Genomic DNA, 17,084 nt, shown 5'->3' on the forward strand with positions numbered 1-17,084 from the left:
TTATTTTTTATAAACCTTTGCTCCTCCTTTAACTGTTCACAAAAGGAATAAAGTATCTGAGTACATGAGCATATCTGTAAGAAAAATCCTTACTGATTGTGTGAAAGTCAAGGTTTTTGGTTTTAAGTCATTTTCAAACATTGTCATAAGCCTTATACTTTGTAACTATTCCTTTGGAACAAAAAGGATTCACAGATAAATTTAAATATATATACACTGCCACAAACATGCTTAGTAGGCAATATAAGCACTGTAAATATCAATGTCACAGGATTAGAGACAACATGACTAGAATACATTACCAAATTGAGCAGGGCACACCTACCACACAGTCAGTCCTCCCTCTATAAAAGAGAGCACTTAATGCTCTGGGAATAACTGGTGGGCTTCCAACTCAGGTGAGTGCAAAAATGTATTAAGCCTTATTTTGCAAATTTCTGTTGTTCAAATGCTATTTGGAATATAATTGTTCCCAAAGGAAATCTATAAACAAATGGGATGCATTTAGATTTGTTTTAAGTCATTGTATTGTATTAAGATGCTTGTGCTTTACAATTTAATAGTGGAAACAACATAACACCGTAAGATAATCTGCTGAGAGCCAAACAGGTAGACATTTTTTTTCCAAATTCTTTACCATGTTTCTTGTTTTGAGCAAGTGAACAAAAAATAAATAAATCAATGATTGTCACCCCTCATTTTTAGACATCTCAAGTGCTACCATGAGCACTGACGCAGAGATGGAGGCCTATGGCCCTGCGGCCATCTACCTCCGGAAACCAGAGAAGGAGAGGATTGAGGCTCAGGCAGCTCCTTTTGATGCCAAAACGGCCTACTTTGTGGCAGAGCCAGAGGAGATGTATCTGAAGGGAAAACTTATCAAAAGGGAGGGTGGCAAAGCCACTGTTGAGACAGTAACAGGAAAGGTTGGTAAACTAAGGCTTTTGTTTACTCTTACATTTCACTTACCAAGTAAAATGTAATCAACTCTATGTCATTTAAGTAAACCATAAATCATGTGAAACACTGGTTAAAAATGTTCTTATTTATTCTAACTCTTGTTTAGACTTTAACTGTGAAAGAGGAGGACATCCATCCAATGAACCCTCCCAAGTTTGATAAAATTGAGGACATGGCCATGATGACCCACCTTAATGAACCCGCTGTGCTGTACAACCTCAAAGAACGTTTTGCATCATGGATGATCTATGTATGTAAATGACTTAGACAAGCACAGAGAAAAAATGTTTTATTTTATATTGGTGTAACGTAACGTTTCAAAAGTTTACTATTTGGTTTAGCAATAACTCTACTGTCTTTACAGACTTACTCTGGGCTGTTTTGTGTTGTCGTGAACCCATACAAGTGGCTTCCGGTGTACGATGCTCAGGTTGTCAATGCCTACAGAGGCAAGAAGAGAATTGAGGCTCCCCCTCATATCTTTTCCATCTCTGACAATGCCTATCAGTTCATGCTCACTGGTAAGATAGTTGCACAACAGAGAAAGCAGCACACACAAATAAAACTCCACAGGTGTGGTTCACTGTGCGCATGCTTGCATTTCAGATCGTGAGAATCAGTCTATCCTTATCACGTGAGTATAAGGCAACATGCCAAGAGTCCCTATGAAATTTTAGGATTAATGTGCCACATAAAGGCTGTGTCTTACATTCTCAGTGGAGAATCTGGTGCAGGAAAGACTGTCAACACCAAGCGTGTCATCCAGTACTTTGCAACAATTGCAGTGGCTGGAGGAAAGAAGTCTGAGGGAAGCTCAGGAAAAATGCAGGTACAGAAGAATGCAAAACTTCTCACAATAGTAGGTTGTTGTTTAGTTAAAACACATTAGTTTGTTCTTTCTGCAGGGTTCACTGGAAGATCAAATCATTGCAGCCAACCCTCTGCTGGAGGCCTATGGTAATGCCAAGACTGTGAGGAATGATAACTCTTCTCGCTTTGTGAGTTTAAAAAAAGTCCTCAAATATTGTTAATGTTCTTATTACTTAGAATTTGTCTGACATTGTCTTGAAAATTTTCAGGGTAAATTTATCAGAATCCACTTTGGTTCTACTGGTAAACTTGCTTCAGCTGATATTGAAACATGTAAGTTAGACAGCATTTCTATAATTGTAACTCCTTGGCCTGCATCGGTGCAGGACTAACATTAACAACATGCAATAAATTTCAGATCTGCTGGAGAAGTCTCGTGTCACCTTCCAGTTGTCTGCTGAGAGGAGCTACCATATCTTTTACCAGCTGATGACGGGCCACAAACCTGAGCTCCTTGGTATGATACAAGACAAATAATTACACTTAGGATGGAATAGGTAAAAAAAATCCTCTTTACTTGTGTTATTTTCAAGGTACATAAAGAGAAAACTACTTTTCCTTCTAGAGCAAATCTGTTACCAAAAATGTACATGCAAAAGAGAATGTTCCCATTTCTGATATTCCATTTTTTCCCCTTTAGAGGCTCTTCTTATCACCACCAACCCGTATGATTATCCAATGATCAGCCAGGGTGAAATCACTGTCAAGAGCATCAATGACGTTGAGGAGTTCATTGCAACTGATGTAAAAGAAATACTTAATACTTGTAAATTATAATTTGCAAAATTGTAATCATTAATAATTGAACTATTTTAATTTTTAGGTCTGTACATATCAATTTATGTTATGGGATTTTTTAAAACAATTGTCTCTGTATGTTTGCAGACTGCCATTGACATATTGGGATTCAGTGCTGAGGAAAAAATGGGCATCTACAAGCTAACTGGTGCTGTGATGCATCATGGTAACATGAAGTTTAAGCAGAAGCAGCGAGAGGAGCAGGCAGAACCTGACGGCACAGAGGGTAAATTAACTGTTAATAATGATAGATCAATAATGACTTAGTCTCAGTTTGTTTTACATTTTATAAGATAAGATAAGATAAGATAAAGATACTTTATTGATCCCAGCTTGGGAAATTCAGTTGTTGCAGCGTCGGCATTATAGGCTCAAGATACAAACATACACTCAATAGACGACAACAGAGAACCAGAACAATCAATCGGAAAGGAACATCAGTGAATTAGAACATTTGCATTGCGTGCCACATCAGGAGAGAAAAACAGACAGACCATAAATGACTTTATCTAGTGCCCATGGATGACAAGTTATAGAGTCCAATGGAGTGAGGTATGAAAGATCTCCTGAAGCGGTTTGTGTGCCAGCGAAGCTGCCTTAGCCTGTTGGAGAAGGAGCTCCTCTGACCATCCAGTACATCCAGTACAGTTTTACTCAACACAGAGGAAAATGCTTTGTTAAATCCAGAATTGTTTTTTCCATCAGTGGCTGATAAAATCGCCTACCTGATGGGCCTAAACTCAGCTGACATGCTGAAAGCTCTGTGCTACCCAAGAGTCAAGGTTGGAAATGAGATGGTCACCAAAGGTCAGACTGTCCCACAGGTGACTCACTCAAACAGTTTATGGGGATTGTTTACTTAAAAGAAATATTGATTTGAAATAATTTCATTAAAGTGCTAAACTTTTTTTTAGGTTAACAATGCTGTCAGTGCTCTGTGCAAGTCTGTCTATGAGAAAATGTTCTTGTGGATGGTCATCCGCATCAATGAGATGTTGGACACAAAGCAGCCAAGACAGTTCTTCATTGGAGTGCTGGACATTGCTGGATTTGAAATCTTTGATGTGAGTTGCAGTGGGTAACAAATTAGGCTATCAGTCATTTTCCTATATTTTAAGGAGTTAAACCTGTTTTGTTTTCAACCAAATAATCCTTTTTTTTAACCTGCAGTACAACAGCTTGGAGCAGCTCTGCATCAACTTCACCAATGAGAAACTGCAACAGTTTTTCAATCACCACATGTTTGTCCTGGAGCAAGAGGAGTACAAGAAAGAAGGCATTGAATGGGAGTTCATTGACTTTGGCATGGACTTGGCTGCCTGCATTGAGCTTATTGAGAAGGTATACATTCTGTTCAGAAATGTTCCCGTTGTGAGATTAGTAACGTTCTACCTATTTATCCTTGTGTAATTACTTTTTATGATTAGGAAAAAAAAGTTTTTTCATCTTGGTCTGCTATTTTAATGCCAAATTATACTTTTTCCAAGCCAATGGGCATCTTCTCCATCCTTGAAGAGGAGTGCATGTTCCCCAAGGCTACAGACACCTCATTTAAGAACAAACTGCATGATCAGCATCTTGGCAAGACCAAGGCCTTTGAGAAGCCTAAACCTGCAAAAGGAAAAGCTGAAGCTCACTTTGCCCTGGTTCATTATGCTGGAACAGTGGATTACAACATAACTGGCTGGCTGGACAAAAACAAGGACCCACTGAACGACTCAGTGGTGCAGCTCTACCAGAAGTCTTCAAACAAACTGCTGTGCTACCTCTATGCAGCCCATGCAGGAGCTGAAGGTAAGACTTTAACAAAAAGCTGTTAAATGATAGTTTGTTTATATCTAGATAAATGCACATCATTAAAATTCATGTGTAGTATGACTAATTGTGTTATATATATCAAAAACAAAACAAAATTAGAAGCCTCTGGTGGTGCCAAAAAGGGTGGTGGAAAGAAGAAGGGTGGTTCCTTCCAAACTGTGTCAGCACTTTTCAGGGTAAGTTTATTTATTAAGACATATTTAAGATCTGTAGATTTTATTTTTTTACAACTGGCACTGAAAAAAATTATGTGCTTCATTCATCAGGAAAATCTTGGCAAGCTGATGACCAATTTGAGAAGCACTCATCCACATTTTGTCCGCTGCTTGATTCCAAATGAATCTAAAACCCCAGGTCTGTTGTGGTACCTTATAACTACGTCAAAGTCAATATATGATTTGAAAAATTCCCAGAAACAATAAAAAGGGGCTACCCTTTCTTTTACAATTCCTTGTATTTTAAAACTTCATCCATTCTGAATGATTAGGTCTTATGGAGAACTTCTTGGTCATCCACCAGCTGAGGTGTAATGGTGTGCTGGAGGGCATCAGAATCTGCAGAAAGGGTTTCCCCAGCAGAATCCTCTATGGTGACTTCAAGCAGAGGTAAATGGCAGATTTACTGGATGTAATTTAAAAAAAAAATATATATATATATATATATGTGTGTGTGTATATATATAAATATATATATATATATATATATATATATATATATATATATATATATATATATATATATATATGTGTGTGTGTGTGTATATATATATAAATATATAACTTTGCTAAATAATATTAATTAGAAAGGAAAATGTGGATAAATCTACTTTTATCTTACAGATACAAAGTATTGAATGCCAGTGTCATCCCTGAGGGACAGTTCATCGACAACAAGAAAGCTTCAGAGAAGCTGCTTGGTTCCATTGATGTTGACCACAGTCAGTACAAGTTTGGACACACTAAGGTAGGTTTCTATAAAATAGTTATGTAAATTGGCTCAAGTCCCAGCTGGGGAACCTGAAACAGAACACCAATGTGGGACCCTGTGTGGAGATTGCATGTTCTTCCTGTCCATGTTTGGGTTTTCTCCTCCATTCAAAAACGTGCTTCATAGGTTAGCAGATTACTCTGAATTGTCCCTAGGTGTGAATGTGAGTGTGCTTGGGCCTATCCAGGCCACAAGTGACTGGGATAGGCTCCAGCAGCCCTGTGACCCCGAAAGGGACAAAATGGCTTAATGAATGAATGAATGAATGAATGAATGAATGAATGAATGAATGAATGAATGAATGAATGAATGAATGAATGAATGAATGAATGAATGAATGAATGAATGAATGAATTGGCTTTTGGACGAGGTGTAACCTATCATGTCAATATTTCAACACAGGTGTTCTTCAAAGCTGGTCTGCTGGGTACACTTGAGGAGATGAGAGATGAGAAGCTGGCTGAGCTGGTGACCATGACTCAGGCTCTCTGCAGAGGGTTCCTTATGCGGAAAGAGTTTGTTAAGATGATGGAAAGGAGGTAAGACTCCCACATATTAGCTTACACAGGAATCACTGTTCAAATTAAAAGGCTGTTCAGGAAGCATAATGTCAACTTATCTGTGTTGCTCTTTAGAGATGCAATCTTCACCATCCAGTACAACGTCCGTTCATTCATGAATGTAAAGAACTGGCCATGGCTTAAACTCTACTTCAAGATCAAGCCTCTTCTGAAGAGCGCTGAGACTGAAAAGGAGCTGCAGGAGATGAAAGGAAACTATGAGAAGATGAAAACAGACCTGGCTGCTGCTTTGGCCAAGAAGAAGGAACTGGAGGAGAAAATGGTTTCTCTGCTGCAGGAAAAGAATGACCTGCAGCTTCAAGTAGCTGCTGTAAGTAAAAAATATGAAGACATATCATGAACAAAGCTCATAAAATAATGTCTTATATCAATATTTAGGAATAAAAATAATGTGACAAAATATGTTTGATATTAGATGTCAGAAATGTAGAAATGTGTCTAAACTACAGGAAACAGAGAATCTCTCCGATGCTGAGGAAAGGTGTGAGGGACTCATTAAGAGTAAAATCCAGCTGGAGGCCAAACTCAAAGAGACCACTGAGAGACTGGAGGATGAAGAGGAAATCAATGCTGAGCTGACTGCTAAGAAGAGGAAGCTGGAGGATGAATGTTCTGAACTGAAGAAGGACATTGATGACTTGGAGCTCACCCTGGCTAAAGTGGAGAAGGAGAAACATGCCACTGAAAACAAGGTTAATGTCAAACTATTGTACACATTTTATATAAATTCAAATTATAAAATTTGACCTTTTATGGTACTCTAAGGTGAAAAACCTGACTGAGGAAATGGCTTCTCAAGATGAGTCCATTGCAAAGCTGACCAAGGAGAAGAAAGCCCTCCAAGAGGCCCATCAACAAACACTGGATGATCTCCAGGCAGAGGAAGACAAAGTCAACACTCTGACCAAAGCCAAGACCAAGCTGGAACAGCAAGTGGATGATGTAAGAAAAATTAATGTTTTGACAAATTTGACTGAAATAGATGATCTGAAGAAGTTATTTAACAATGAAATATTTTTATCTGACAGCTTGAAGGTTCATTGGAGCAAGAGAAGAAGATCCGCATGGATCTTGAGAGAGCCAAGAGGAAGCTGGAAGGAGATCTGAAACTAGCCCAGGAATCCATAATGGATCTGGAAAATGACAAGCAGCAGTCTGATGAGAAGATCAAGAAGTAAGAAAAAATGTGTTTTGATGCAAAATTAAAGGGTTTTTTGTGGTTTTAAAGTAAACGGGGACATTCCTTTTTGAAATCCAGAAAGGACTTTGAAATCAGTCAGCTCCTCAGCAAGATTGAAGATGAACAATCCCTTGGTGCTCAGCTTCAGAAAAAGATCAAGGAACTCCAGGTACAATTTTTGCAGCCATTATTGGCTAGATTATTGTGGGTTGTTGTAATACACTACTTATATATATTAAGAGTATTGTATATAATACTCTACTTATAATACAAAACTTTAAAAAATTTAATTTAGGCTCGTATTGAGGAGCTGGAAGAGGAAATTGAGGCTGAGAGAGCTGCCCGGGCCAAAGTAGAGAAGCAGAGAGCTGATCTCTCCAGGGAGCTTGAGGAGATCAGTGAGAGGCTTGAAGAAGCTGGAGGGGCAACAGCTGCTCAGATTGAGATGAACAAGAAGCGGGAAGCTGAGTTCCAGAAGCTGAGGAGAGATCTTGAGGAGTCCACACTGCAGCATGAAGCTACTGCAGCAGCTCTCCGCAAGAAGCAGGCCGACAGCGTTGCAGAGCTGGGAGAACAGATCGACAACCTGCAGCGTGTCAAGCAGAAGCTGGAGAAGGAGAAGAGCGAGTACAAGATGGAGATTGATGATCTCAGCAGCAACATGGAGGCAGTTGCTAAATCAAAAGTGAGAATTGTCATTGATTTTCTTTTGAGAACTCTGATAAATATAACCTTATAACGTTTGCTTTTATTTTTGTCTATTTCTTTTAAGGGTAACCTGGAGAAGATGTGCAGAACTCTTGAGGACCAGCTGAGTGAGCTCAAGGCCAAAAATGATGAAAATGTTCGCCAACTGAATGACATCAATGTACAAAAGGCAAGACTTCAAACGGAAAATGGTGAGTAACTTGAAACAAAAAGGTATTTTTTAAGATTACAATTAAAATTAAGTAAACTGTTTTTGCTTGTTATTATCAGGTGAATTTGCTCGCCAGCTTGAGGAAAAAGAAGCTCTAGTTTCTCAGCTGACCAGAGGCAAACAGGCCTTCACTCAGCAGATTGAGGAGCTGAAGAGACATGTGGAGGAGGAAGTGAAGGCATGAAAACCTTATGCATTCTATTAATCTCAAGCTTCTTGGAGGCTGTAAAAATTCTGGGCCCCCTAAATAAATTTTAATAAATCATTTTAAAACAATCAAGTCACTGAAGAGTTCTGTGATTTCTCCAGGCCAAGAACGCTCTGGCTCATGCTGTCCAGTCAGCCCGTCATGACTGTGATCTGCTCAGAGAGCAGTTTGAGGAGGAGCAGGAGGCCAAGGCTGAGCTGCAGAGAGGAATGTCCAAGGCCAACAGTGAGGTGGCTCAGTGGAGAACCAAATATGAAACTGATGCCATCCAGCGCACTGAGGAACTGGAGGAGTCCAAGTTAGTCAAAGCAGTTCATCATTTCATCAAACTATTCTGTCTCTCACTTCTTTTAAAACATTCACTCCATCCATTTGCTGCAGGAAAAAGCTTGCCCAGCGCCTGCAGGAGGCTGAGGAGTCCATTGAGGCTGTGAACTCCAAGTGTGCCTCTCTGGAGAAGACCAAGCAGAGGCTGCAGGGTGAAGTGGAGGACCTCATGATTGATGTGGAGAGAGCTAATGCTCTTGCTGCAAACCTGGACAAGAAACAGAGAAACTTTGACAAGGTACCATGTTCATCTGACAGTTAAAAAAAGTAAAACATGTTGGGAAGATACACTTACTTTAGTAACAAACCTGCAACCAATGGTTAACCTCTAGGTCCTGGCAGAATGGAAGCAGAAGTATGAGGAGAGCCAGGCAGAGCTTGAAGGAGCTCAAAAAGAGGCTCGCTCTCTCAGCACAGAACTGTTCAAGATGAAGAACTCCTACGAGGAGGCCCTGGATCAGCTGGAGACCATGAAGAGGGAGAACAAGAACCTGCAGCGTATGTCAACAATCTATATTGATAACAAAGAATTATTTATAACCAATTGGAAAGATACAAATTTTGCTAACTTTTCTTGAATTAACATGACAGAGGAGATCTCAGACTTGACTGAACAGATTGGTGAGAATGGAAAAAGCATCCATGAGTTGGAGAAAGCCAAAAAGACTGTTGAAAATGAAAAGATTGAACTTCAGACAGCTCTTGAGGAGGCAGAGGTAAAATTTTGTAAACAAGATATTGTGTATTAAGTTTACACTTCACAATTTTTTTCACAGTTGTCTTGTTAATTAACTTTGGCCTTTTCCTTCAGGGCACTCTAGAACATGAGGAATCCAAGATTCTTAGAGTACAGCTTGAGCTCAACCAGGTCAAAGGTGAGATTGACAGGAAGCTGGCAGAGAAGGACGAGGAGATGGAACAGATCAAGAGGAACAGCCAGAGGGTGATTGAATCCATGCAGAGCACTCTTGATGCTGAGGTCAGGAGCAGAAATGATGCCCTGAGAGTCAAGAAGAAGATGGAGGGAGACCTGAATGAGATGGAGATTCAGCTCAGCCATGCCAACAGGCAGGCTGCTGAGGCCCAGAAACAACTCAGGAATGTTCAGGGACAACTCAAGGTGAGATTTATCTTCAATTAAAGCTACTAACTTATGAACATCTTTACACAACTTTATGAAAAAAAAATTGTTTCAAAGTAGCAGACTTCTAAAAGAACTTCTAGAAAGTTTTATCAGCGTCACGCATGCTCTTATTGTTGTTGTCAGGATGCCCAACTGCACCTTGATGACGCTCTGAGAGGACAAGAAGACATGAAAGAACAGGTTGCCATGGTGGAGCGTAGGAATGGTCTGATGTTGGCTGAGATTGAGGAGTTGAGAGCCGCTCTGGAACAGACAGAGAGAGGACGTAAAGTGGCTGAACAGGAGCTGGTGGATGCCAGTGAACGTGTTGCATTGCTTCACTCCCAGGTTGATATTTAACAAAAACTGAAAAACTGTGCACAACTCAAGATTTGAGAAACGTTCACAGGCAATCAGGCAATAATTACATTTATTTTCAGAACACCAGTCTTCTGAACACCAAGAAGAAGCTGGAGGCTGACTTTGTTCAGGTTCAGGGTGAAGTGGATGATGCTGTTCAAGAAGCAAGAAATGCAGAGGAGAAAGCCAAGAAGGCCATTACTGATGTAAGTTTATTCTTGGTACATTTCAAACATTGGATGCTCGTGTTTACCACTGATTTCTTTTCAGTTTAAATTAAATCAGACACCTGTTATCCCTTTCAGGCTGCCATGATGGCTGAGGAGCTAAAGAAGGAGCAGGACACCAGCTCTCATCTGGAGAGGATGAAGAAGAACCTGGAGGTCACAGTGAAGGACCTGCAGCACCGTCTGGATGAAGCTGAGAACCTGGCTATGAAGGGTGGAAAGAAGCAGCTCCAGAAACTGGAGTCCAGGGTAGATACATAGTGTCCCTAATTTTGCAATATTTATATTGTGTGGGTTTGTTCTGTCTGTAGTGTACTAACTCTGCTCTTTAACATCCTATTATAGGTGCGTGAATTAGAGGCTGAAGTTGAAACTGAGCAAAGACGTGGAGCTGATGCGGTTAAAGGCGTTCGCAAATATGAAAGAAGAGTGAAGGAGCTCACATACCAGGCAATTCAAACTCTTTTTACAGATTTCCGTCTTAATTTTGAATAGATTTAATTTTAAGTCAAAACTTTTTAATCTGTGTAGACTGAGGAGGACAAGAAAAATGTAAGCAGACTCCAGGATCTGGTGGATAAGTTACAGCTCAAAGTAAAGGCCTATAAGAGACAGGCTGAAGAGGCTGTAAGTAACATTCTATTAGGATTTGGTTAGGAAAATAAAAATGTAACTAGTTTAACAACCACATTATTTCACTCTTTTCATTTTATAGGAGGAGCAGGCCAACACCCATATGGCCAGACTTAGAAAAGTCCAGCATGAACTTGAGGAAGCTCAGGAACGTGCCGACATCGCAGAGACCCAAGTCAACAAGCTGAGAGCCAAAAGTCGTGATATTGGAAAGGTAACTTTTCACTCTGTGATATTTTCATATATCTAATTAATGATAAGCACATGTGTAATTTATTACAGTTCAAATGTAAACAAAAAGAATTGTGTTACAAAGAATTCCCAAAATTATATTGCGAACAACAGGTTTCTCTCACAACCTCTTACCCAACAAAATGTCTTCTTCTTTCAGGGTACAGACTCAGCTGAGTAACAGTCAAGATCCCCTGGGACAGAGACAGATTCATATAATATGAACCCCCTCTGTTCATCTTTAGCTTATAAATAAATGAACTATACTTGAAACAAATTCCGTGTATTGTTCATTTACTTCTTTATTGTGGTCAGAGTCAATAATAGCTGAAGATGTCTTCAGGCAAGATGCTGTATATTCTTTGAGTGCTTGTCAGTCTATCACAAATCACCTCATCTCATAAAACTGTATGAGAGTTAATATAAGACAAAGATAAATAATCAGTCATATCATTGCTGTAATTCAAGTTGTAACATGTATTAATGCTCTTTCATTTGAGGCTGCAGCGTGGGGAGGCTGGTTACAAATTTAAATCAAACATTCAAACGAAATTAAGACCTTTTCTGTTTGGTATTTTGCTTTTATTATTATACATCTTCATTATCCTACCTTAACACGAGTCACAAGAGCACTGGGCTTACTTACACATGATGACAACAGTAAAACAGATAAACACAAAACATCAGTTTGATCTGGAATTTTCAGAAAACAGAAAGTAAGTTCTTCCCCCAGTCTACATTTTAAGCAACAAACTAAAACACGTTCTAAATTCTATGTAATTAAAATAATTGAACTAAACTACTGTTAGGTCATTTTAACTCGTAAAAAATTAAGTATTTTTTTACACCAATACAATAACTTTCATGTTTTACTTAGGTTAGCTTGCCTCTGTTTATAATGCACACTTTCACAATTGTCAATTGCAGCTATTTTTTCTTATCTTTCTTTCCACCTCCCTTTCCCTTTTTTTGCTCAGCCTTTTCCTTTCCCAGAGTGGCTGCAGCTTGTTGTCTCCCTTGAGCCTTTCCTTTTTGCAGCTGGACTGTAGGTAGCTTCTCAGTCAGTGAAGTGTCCTCCTTTGGAATGATAACGCTGGTTAAAAGTTGTTCCTGTATATTTGGGCATGAGGTGACAAGATTTACTTTGGTAGGTGCTTCACGGTAGGGAGATGATGGCCGTGAACGGGCTTTCCTGGGACTTGCACGGCTTGGAGAGCAGTGCTTGGATTTACCATCCTTTTTTGGAGTGAGATTTAAGTCTAGGGACAGGGGTCTGCCAAATACTGGACTCAAAGGTATATTTACACTTTCTCCTGGGGAACCAAGAGTGAGAAAAACTTCTGGAATCTGATAGTTATAATTCGGACCCTTCAAAAGACAAGAATATTCAAGTAAGAGTTAAAGAAACTTAAAAACTGCAAACAATGAATCTTCTGTTGAAAAGCTTACTGGTGGTGGGGTGATGCTCATGGACACCTTTAAGGTCAGCTGTACAAAAAGATAAAAAAAGAAATAGGGATGCGCTGAAACATTTATCATGAGTTTTTAATCTGTTGCTAGGTTAAATATTAAATTCAATTAAGGAAAACAAAGAATTCTGGAACCTTGTATACAACCACACACATGAATTTCTAATACAACCTGCATAACAGAAGTCTAAAATGCCCAGTTTAACAACATCATCAAATTGGAAATTTATATGTTGGAACTTTAATGATTTTTTTCTGCTATTGAGCATTAGTGATCACAAAGATTTGTGCTGTTGCTCAGTTGTTGTTTTTCTAGTAAAACCCTTCTTTTAAAAATAAATGGAATTGCCAAATTAAGTGTACCTGTGCTGATGAAGGAGGATCCTGTTGAAATTCTGTTTCTGGGGTAAATGATGCAGATTTGGGGAGAGCCAAAGCAGAGCTGGAGTCTAGATGAGGCCACTGGGTCTCAGAGGTACTCCTGGGACAGTACTTTCTGGATGTGTCCGGTGTACCTTTATCCACAGTAATTTGTGGTGGAGAGACCTACAAAAGAACAAATTATTCAGTGTATTTTATTTGTAGAAAAAATTATTTCTTAAAATAGTAATCTATTAATTAAATAACACAAGGCTTTTTACTATGCACCAAAAACAGTGTCAAGAGGATTCTCTTTTTGGCAAAATACAGATAATGCATGATATACACCAAGATTTGTTATAGATATTGCTTCACTTGTTCAAATACAGGTATTCAATCTGAAAATATATAACATATTATTATATTTTTTTTAACAGTAAATATTTTTTTATGTGTAAATAAAGTGGGTTAGGTTAAGTGGTCAGTGTGTGTACCTCTCTCTTCTGAGTGATACACATGAACTAGCTGAATTTTGCATCATCTTATAAAATATTTGTATTGTCAGAGTAATTATGGCTTAAATTCTGAAGAAACCTAATTTATAATTAAATGGCATTCAACAGTTCTTTATTTAGCGGCTTGCAAGAAAATAATCAAAGAAATACTTCCACCTTTCTTACATAAACCCTTCATGTAAATGCAATAAAAAGGAAAGTCACACAATTTACAAAGATTTATTCAGAACTAACTGAAAACATGCATATAATGTTTGCTTATCTTTATCACATATAAAATCTTACTTACAAGGATGTCAGTCTTTGAGTTTCTAACTTTATCTTTTGTTTTAGACTTTTCACTTTTGTGTGCTGGGGCAGAATGATCAATGTGTTGATCATCTGGTTTTCTAGAAGAAGCCGTCTTCCTGAATGCATCCGTTTGTTCATCTGTTGAAGAAAATTAAGGATTATTTCTAACACTATAGGAAACAACAAACGCATATTTGGCACATCAGGTGGTTTCTGACCTATTGATACATAATTTAAAGCGTTTCCATTATATGTTGGTGAGACAGGGTTGCTTTGGCTGGGTTGTAAAGAACACCGTTGTTCCTCCATGCGTCCACTCTGAGCATGTTTAAGCATTTTTAACAACTGTTCCTGTTCAACTGGGCATAAGTCCTACATGAGTAATACAAAAAGAGGAAACAATTATTCAGATATGACATAATACTGATAGCGCCATAAAATGAATGTAATTATTTTTTTATTGACCTAAAAAAAGAATTGTGGAATTGAGAACATACTAATAATAATAAAAAATAAACTGTTAAACAGAACAACTGACCTGCCAATAACAGTCACTTTTAAAGGAGCCAGACCTCTGTCTCTGAAGAGGCTTGACAGTTGTTTCTGAGGTAACATCTTTGCATTGAGGAGAGGGAGTACCCAGATTCTTGAGAATTTGAGGTGCAGAACATCTCTGTTCATCCATTCTTCCGCCCTGTGAGAAGAAAAGTGGTTGTCCTAATGTTAGCTGTGTAAAGGAAAATGAACACAATTTCAAAGTGTGGATCCGCCATTCTACGAGGGGAGCTAACCTGGACTTTTGAAACAAGGTAACACAAGTAATTTGCATCTGTTTCAGCAGAAGTTAGTGATGTGCTGCCACCATTCTGTATCCCAGGTAATGAAGGAAGAGATATCCGCTGGTCATCAAGCCGTCTGCTTTGAACATTGGACAGCAGGCTAAAGAACTGCTCACTGTCTGGGGGTATATATGGTAGGTTTCATTATCATAAAACAGATCAATCAGATTAATATGAGCACTAAAATCACACACAAAATGCCAAACATGTTTACATGCTTCCAACCTTGGGGGACTTTGCTCTGACCAAGTTGGTGTTTTGTGGTGGTTTGGGGGCTAACATTTAACACACATCGCTGTTCATCCAATCGACCGCCTTGCGAGTGACTCACTAAACTGAAAAAATCCTCAAGGTCAGCTTCAGACAAGGCCTAAGCAGGACAAAAATAAAACACATTTAAAAGGGCTGTGTGTGCCAATGGTCCACAGGCACAAAAAAGGAGAAACCTAAACTTACTCTAACAAGGTGGATGATATTTGTTCAACGTGTAAGGTAGAGAAGTCAAACCTGTTTTGCAGGTGCTTTATCTTTATCATTCAGGTGTTGCTTGTCTGAGCTCGGAATGTAGGAGGTTGAACAAGAAGGCTTTAGACTTGAAGTAGATTTCTGAATCTCTGGCAGGGAACACCTTTGATCATTCAATCTGGAATCCTATTTTGGAGCAACATTTTTCTTAGCACAGTTTTCCACAGAACAAGCATTAAAATACAAGTTTATTCATAATAAGGAGTGTTAGAAGTATACAATTCAATAAGTTGTTTTTTAGTTTGTTTTTTGTTGAAACCACATTTAAAGAATCATACAAACCTGAACTTTCGAGACCATATAACACAAGTAGTTCGAGTCTCCATTAGAAGTGTTACTTTCCTTCTGTAATCCTGGTAATGATGGAAGAGACACACGCTGGTCATCAAGCCGGTGACTCTGAGTGTGGGCCAAAAGGTCAAAAAAGGTCTCAGGATCTAAAAGTACAGAAGACACACATCTTTCAAAGTTAAAGTGCAGTTTAACTGATTTTGAATTTGTCTGCAGATGTACCATAAAATAAAATAAAAAGTAAAAAAATATATATATGAATACTGACATTTATTTAGAAAATTAAAACAGAAAAATATCTACTTTCAACCTGCTGCCCATCTGCATGCAGGGGTGAACATGGAGTACTTCTGCTAGGATCCAAGATGCAGCACTGGTCCTCCATGCGTCCACGTTGGCCATGAGTAATTAGATTCATAAATTTATGTTGTTCCTCTGGGGATTCCTCCTTATTTTAAATAGAATTTTAAGGAAATAAATGGGGATAAGCAGGAATTCGCAATATTTAAAAACATCAGTGTAATATAGATGGACTAAACAGACCCTTAAAGAGTTGGAGCGTATGCGCTGTGGTGGCATCAGCAACTGACTGGCTGGTACCAGCAGATGCTCTTTACTTCTCTCTGAGGTGCTCTGTCCAGAAGAATTCTCCTGTGCAGGACATTTATGTTTACTACAGTCACGTTCCTGAGAGTAGAAAAGGAGGGAGAGTTCAGTTATTTAGGTAATCCATTCTCTGCACACGTAGCCACAAAAGCTTTTATACCAGAAGTTCAAATATATGTAGATTTAAACATAGTTCCAGTTCCAGTGTTATTTCCTATAAACAAATTTTATCCCTATGACTTTATTTTCAAACCTATAAATTTCAACAAAATCCTCAAATTATATTTCAATTGAAAACAAGCGTTTGATAAATTACACATCAGTAAACGGAATGTTATAGAAATCTTACATTTAGAATAGGGTTGTCCTTTCCACCAGATGCCATCTTTAAAAATAAGGGGACAAAAATGTGTATTTGCCACCAAAAAAAATCCCAAACTGAAGACAGCAGCAAAAGGTTTACATAAAAATAACTTGTGATTTAGGAATTCCTTTTGAAAGTTTCCGTGTGCTGGAAAAGGAAATGACTCCAACTGATGTTACTGAAAATGTCTGTTGAAATGACACTGTAGATGATTTTAAACAGAGATCAGAGCCAGAGTATTACCCTGCTGCTGTTAAGATCCAAGATAGTGCTTTGGTCTTAATACCATCTGTCACGTCAGATAAAAACATAATCCTCAGCATCAGAGCCATGATCTCTTTAACTGCTATATGGCATGTTTTTGCTTTAGGCACAACACTCCACATATTATCTAAAGGTCCAAAATGATCATTGAGATGAATGCAGTGTGTGCCAGAATTGGAAAATGCTTTTTGGGTATTTTTACTTCAGCCGGTTTCATTTCCAAGCTAGGAAAAGTCCAGCCAAAAAACATGTAGGAGGGTGAGAAAAGACTAAAGAAACAGTTGTCAGTTCTATGTAATGTATGTCTATGACACTGTGTCTTTTAAAAAGGACATTAA

The 17,084-nt window shown here is 38.5% G+C and overlaps 1 protein-coding gene and 1 non-coding gene across 3 annotated transcripts; one reads left to right on the forward strand and one right to left on the reverse strand.

Moving 5' to 3' along the window:
- The first annotated feature begins 379 nt into the window (after positions 1-379).
- LOC101164155 lies at positions 380-11,486 on the forward strand. Its single transcript, XR_002873677.1, has 41 exons — positions 380-398; positions 564-609; positions 706-926; positions 1,067-1,210; positions 1,325-1,481; positions 1,567-1,594; positions 1,678-1,789; positions 1,866-1,958; positions 2,040-2,103; positions 2,189-2,287; positions 2,471-2,574; positions 2,716-2,854; positions 3,334-3,452; positions 3,543-3,692; positions 3,799-3,969; positions 4,116-4,422; positions 4,546-4,622; positions 4,713-4,800; positions 4,934-5,051; positions 5,286-5,409; positions 5,836-5,972; positions 6,069-6,324; positions 6,464-6,706; positions 6,780-6,956; positions 7,043-7,188; positions 7,273-7,363; positions 7,490-7,879; positions 7,967-8,093; positions 8,173-8,291; positions 8,423-8,619; positions 8,703-8,886; positions 8,981-9,146; positions 9,240-9,364; positions 9,460-9,768; positions 9,916-10,119; positions 10,212-10,337; positions 10,437-10,607; positions 10,704-10,808; positions 10,890-10,985; positions 11,074-11,205; positions 11,383-11,486. It is a non-coding gene; the product is annotated as a myosin heavy chain, fast skeletal muscle (transcript).
- On the reverse strand, positions 11,412-16,978 carry pcp2 (Purkinje cell protein 2). 2 transcript variants are annotated; one of them, XM_023957488.1, is made up of 14 exons: positions 16,468-16,978; positions 16,056-16,199; positions 15,816-15,960; positions 15,504-15,658; positions 15,204-15,347; positions 14,922-15,066; positions 14,649-14,815; positions 14,396-14,551; positions 14,076-14,229; positions 13,856-13,995; positions 13,055-13,237; positions 12,672-12,710; positions 12,366-12,590; positions 11,412-12,299 (listed from the first exon to the last, which is right to left on the reverse strand). In XM_023957488.1, the coding sequence occupies exons 1-14, from the start codon at positions 16,501-16,503 to the stop codon at positions 12,150-12,152; spliced, it is 1,983 nt and encodes a 660-aa protein (XP_023813256.1). In that variant the 5' UTR covers positions 16,504-16,978; the 3' UTR covers positions 11,412-12,149. The 2 variants fall into 2 exon arrangements, with proteins under 2 accessions (XP_023813256.1, XP_023813255.1); XM_023957487.1 differs by having other exon boundaries at positions 11,412-12,590; positions 16,468-16,977.
- Positions 16,979-17,084: the final 106 nt, after the last annotated feature.

This window comes from Oryzias latipes, chromosome 8 (genome assembly GCF_002234675.1).
Source record: "Oryzias latipes chromosome 8, ASM223467v1".
In the NCBI taxonomy this organism is placed as follows: Eukaryota; Metazoa; Chordata; class Actinopteri; order Beloniformes; family Adrianichthyidae; genus Oryzias; species Oryzias latipes.